This window comes from Grammomys surdaster, unplaced genomic scaffold, assembly GCF_004785775.1.
Source record: "Grammomys surdaster isolate TR1022 unplaced genomic scaffold, NIH_TR_1.0 125793, whole genome shotgun sequence".
NCBI classification, from domain to species: Eukaryota; Metazoa; Chordata; class Mammalia; order Rodentia; family Muridae; genus Grammomys; species Grammomys surdaster.
Window position 1 is genome coordinate 183,217 of NW_021620624.1, and position 4,748 is coordinate 187,964.

General features: G+C 41.0%; 1 protein-coding gene across 3 annotated transcripts in view; it reads left to right on the forward strand.

Annotated features, from left to right (window-relative positions):
- Positions 1-4,748, forward strand: part of LOC114640243 (gamma-secretase-activating protein) — a 119,917-nt gene that overhangs the window by 20,764 nt on the left and 94,405 nt on the right. For all 3 annotated transcript variants that reach the window (XR_003714126.1, XM_028789186.1, XM_028789185.1), the window contains exons 6-7: positions 2,208-2,277; positions 3,455-3,504. Coding sequence is in view for 2 of the 3 variants with exons in the window: in XM_028789186.1 (XP_028645019.1) it covers positions 2,208-2,277; positions 3,455-3,504 (120 nt within the window). In the remaining variant the exon portion in view is untranslated. The remainder of the gene's footprint in view (positions 1-2,207; positions 2,278-3,454; positions 3,505-4,748) is intronic.

Consider the following 4,748-nt stretch of genomic DNA (forward strand, 5'->3'; position numbering starts at 1 on the left):
GCACAGTCCACCAAGTCTGGTCTGCACCGTGTCTGTATCTTACCTGAAGTCTCCAGTCGTTTATGTTCGTGTCTACACAGGGTGTAGGTCCTCACTGTCAGAGGAGCTGTAGCAGGACACTGGGGCTTGGTCCCTCCCTTGTTATCATAGTTCCCCACTGCCTGAGCTACATCTTCTAGACATGGCTCTTTCTACACATCTATACCACATGTGCCCAAGGGCAGATACTAATTCTCACAGTCTGGCTGCATTTGTGATGCTGTTTCCCTATATATGCATGATGATTGTGTATATTCTTACTTTTAATTGTTTTAGAGTGTAAGAGAGCCATCTTGAATGCTTCCGGAGAGCTGTACTTGAAGACTATGTTTTAGTTTTCAGGCCTTGCTCTAGGGCTACATCATAACAATGGCATGACAACCACCATCTAACTGAGTCTTGTAAAATTACTTTCTCAGTGCTTGCCATACAGAGATGGGCAGAGGCTGAGAGACTGGCAGCCATGGCGCTCGAGTGCCCACATTCCTAAGCTACTTCTGCAAACATTATGAACCTTCCCCTCCTTCTCCATTTTTTCTTTTTTAAGTTCTAGGATAGTTTTATTAAAGTTTAAAAGAAAATCATACCAGGGCAGGTAAGCTGTAATTTTGGTGATTATCCAGGAGAGAATGGAAGAGTAAAGGGGCAGGGGAGGGAGACCACACTGCTTGAGTTGAGCCATCATGGAGGCCAGCTGTTTGGCAGCGGACAGCCATGTGATGGGGTGTGATATTAGAGGGTTAGAGAGTGCAGTGTTCTAGTGTGAGCATGCCTAGAAAAGAGAAGACAAGGGATACAGACAGGTACAGTCTGTGGCTCTCTAAGAGACTATACTGCAGACGGGAATGCTGGGAACACAAAGCGCAATATCTCAAAGGAATGCTTGTACTACCCATCTCTTAGCATGGCTTACAGTGAGCCTGCCTTTCTAGGGGTGGTCCTCCCTTTCTGAGGGGCAGTCCGTTGGATTAACTCTTAAGGGAGGAGGCAATGATACATTCCACTGAGACCTACCATCTTCTTAAGGGCTAGCTCCTTATTGTGAAGCACTGAGGTCTACTATGATGGACATGGTACAACCCACCTCAGCCCTTTCCGCAGCCCAATGTGCAGGGCATCTCATTTGCCCACATTCTCTTAAGTCACTAATAGCTCTGTATTATTTTTATAGCCAAATTTCATCTTTCTATCTAGTATGTAATTTTAAGGTCATTGCTAAAAAGAATGTCATACAGTTAACAGTTTCCTTTTTGACTCTAGAAGGGAGATAGAAATTCTACTGGTCTGTTATGCAAAGTAAAGACAGCAGTAATGGAGAGGTTAGTATCTGTGAAATTGGGCTGTATGTGGTTATGTCCTTTTATAATAAAGTTTTGTAGGTACCGGGGAACAAAATTCACTGGTAACTCTCTCTAGTAAATTTCTAGTAGGTTGGCTTACTGTCTGCCCTCTTTTGGTAAGGAAAGGATTGGGATGTTGGCACCATCTCATGCCAGTTTTCCTTGATTATCATAGCCCATGGAGTCAGACATGTCCTTTGGGCAGACACACACACAGTGGAGAGGACACGGGGGCGTGCCCTGTCAACCCCTCTCTTCCCAGTGGCCTCTAGTACTACTTTGAACCTTGTAACTCTTTAACCACTTGACACATCATGACTCCCTGTTCTTGCTTGGAAAGTCCCTGGTCTCTTTGTTCTTTGTCTCTCAGATGTGGGAGTCTGGAAATTGTAGCTGGAACTATATTTATTTGGTTTTTAATTATATACTGAGTTTGTTTCATAGTAAATATACTGACCACACTTTTTCTCTGTGTGCAATAGAACTTATTGTATCAATGCTGTTTGCATTGCTTCTGACTGGCTTCAGAATCAAATATTCCAAACAGGAAGCACCATCTCTGGAGGCAGCTCCCACTTTGTCTAAACTCAAAGAAATGATGATAAAGTTGTACCTGGCACCAACATCCCTCTAGACAACTGAGGTCTTAGAAGGTTCCTTCCTCTACTTGCTTGACCTCTGACATGTGTGTATGTGAATCCCCTTAAATATTCTGTGGCTCTTAGTTCCTTGCATAAGATGCAGCAGTAATCATGATCAAACACAAGTACTGAAGTATTAGGACAAGCAAAGTAGTTGTTTATGATTTTTCTAATTCTCTTTCTACAGTTTCTCTACCCACAAGCTGAAAGTCATCTTCTTCCACAGAACCACCTGCTACTGATTTCAGAAGAGAAATGTAAGTGTATCTTTAGGTGAAGAGAAATGTATCTTTAGGTAATGTACAGGGGTGTATGCACAGTCTCCTAGTAAAGTGTGAAGTCTGATTGAATCTGCTGGATAGCTTTACCATTTCGGAGGCTCTGCTTACCTTTGATGTTCATCTGGGCTCTAGAATCCCTGTGAAAGCTGCTGCCCCTCACCCAAAGCTGCTGCCCCTCACCCAAAGCTGCTGCCCCTCACCCTAACTCCTTCCTCAGTCTCTACTCAGTTTCCTTGTCTTGGGAAAGGAATAGCTCATGTATATATCCGTGTTCAAATTGTCAACTTGTAGAACAGTTTACTGGCCTGTCTGTCTGTTTCCTTCAAGATGTCTATCAGGGTAGATGACTGTGATCCAAGTGTGAGAGGCTTGGATGGAGAAAAGAAAGGGAAGGCCAGAGCACTAGAAGAATCCCAGGGCAGATCTAAAGGCCTGCAGGATCATGACCAAATTTAAGTATAAGTGACAGAAGAAGTTATGACCTTTGAAGGTGTTTTCAGATTTGGGAAGGGGAACAGACAAAATCCACTAGTACTTACCAACAAGCAGTCTTTCACAGAATGAGGTGAAACTATGGACTGATTATGTTTGAAAGGACAGATTATATTTGTGTCTTGTAATTAGAACCAGCAGGATATAAGTGTAACTAAACCTAAATTGTTAGTTAATACAAATCGGATTGAAGTGTTATAGATGTCATTCATGTGGTGTTGCTCCTAAAATACCGTGTGTGTGTGTGTGTGTGTGTAAAATATATATACATATATATTTTTTACCTCCAGTAATGCATGTATGTATGTATGTATGTATGTATGTATGTATGTATGTATGTGTGTATGTATGTATTTGGAAATTAGAGAGGCCACCCCTGGTAATGAGGCTCTTATGGTCTTATCTAAGACAATGAAACACGTGTGGAGGGAAGCCTGGCCAGACCTTTCATAGAGTATAACACTACAAAGAAAAGTAAATGTGGAAGTTGAGGCTGTCAGCAGGGAGGACAATGTTGGTTTTGAAGTGTCTTGTGAGAATCCTGTGTTGTGGTGGGGTACTGTTCTAGACAGTTATTATATAAAAATGTATCCATTGCTGTTAGAAGGACAGAACTAATGTTTTTCCTGGATGTTAAAGTTTTTTTATTTACTTTTTAAAGATATTGAGCGGTTTTGTATCCAGATCACCAGAGAAGATGGAGACAGAGTGGTAAAAATCTGAAATGCTTCTTGCTTCAAACTCTCTTCAAGGGGTTATGCCTCTGGCTTCTACAGACAGATGAACTCTACTGATACAACACATTTTCTTTGATGTGTTTTGAATAATAAATAACCTCACTCTTATGACATGTGAACCAAAACAAAGATGCATGGAGGAATTAGCCACCCCCTTGCTACCTCACACCCAGTGCCCTGAGTGCAGTATTCTCAGGGCTTTCTCCACAGTCTCACTTGCTTGTACCTGCCCAGTGTTAGATATACCCATGGGGAGATCAGTTGTTTTTACCAAGTAGAACCATAATCTCTGCCTTTGTGGTTCTTACTGTACTAACTGCATCAAGAGGATATATGTTAGAAACCAGGAAAAGAGCTAATTGTATGTCTCTAACTTTTATGTATACACATATGTAGCACATAGGACCTGACGTCTATGGTCCCCACTTGCCTTTTGTCTGCAGGTCCCCTTTCATTTGTCTCCAAGTTTCCTTAGTTAGGTTGAATTCACGTCTTTCTCCACTTTTGACAACTCTGGCTTGATTCATGGTTAACTCATGTGTAATTACTGAGAAGCCAGCTAGGATAGCTTCCATTCATTTTCTGAGGAAGGGTATGGCAGTTCCTGGCATGGTGTCTGTGATGTTTCAGCCATTCCACTGTGCGCGGACGTCCATTCACTTTCCTGCTTTTTGTTTTTGTAGTACAGATCATCTTGGAAGTATCTTGTTTCCACCTTTATATGTGGGCACTTTCATTTCTTTGGCCTGAATCCTCAGATTTGGATGGCTAGGGTGATGGGAATATGCATTTAGTAAGTGTCAGAAGGGTTTGCTAGTTACATTACATAAACTTAGTTTTATAAGTAGAGGATTATAGTATGAGGTAAATTTACCTTTAACATCTTCTATAGTAAACTGATAGCTTATTGTTACCTTTGTCTGTATTTCTTTTACTGGTTATTGAGTTTGAGACCTTCTCTGTTTACTGCCTATTTAAATTTGCTGTTTGGAAAATGTTATTTATTATATCTTCATCTGTTTTTCTACTTAGTTACCCTTTTCTTGACAGTTTTTATGAGTTCTGAATATAATCTAGATATAAAAATGGTTTTATTCAAAGTGTAGCCTATATAAGTTAACCTTTAAGTTTTTACACTTATTGTTGTGGTTTGTGGTGTGTACATGTACATGTGTGTGTGTGTGTGTGTGTGTGTGTGTGTGTGTGTGTGTGTGTGTG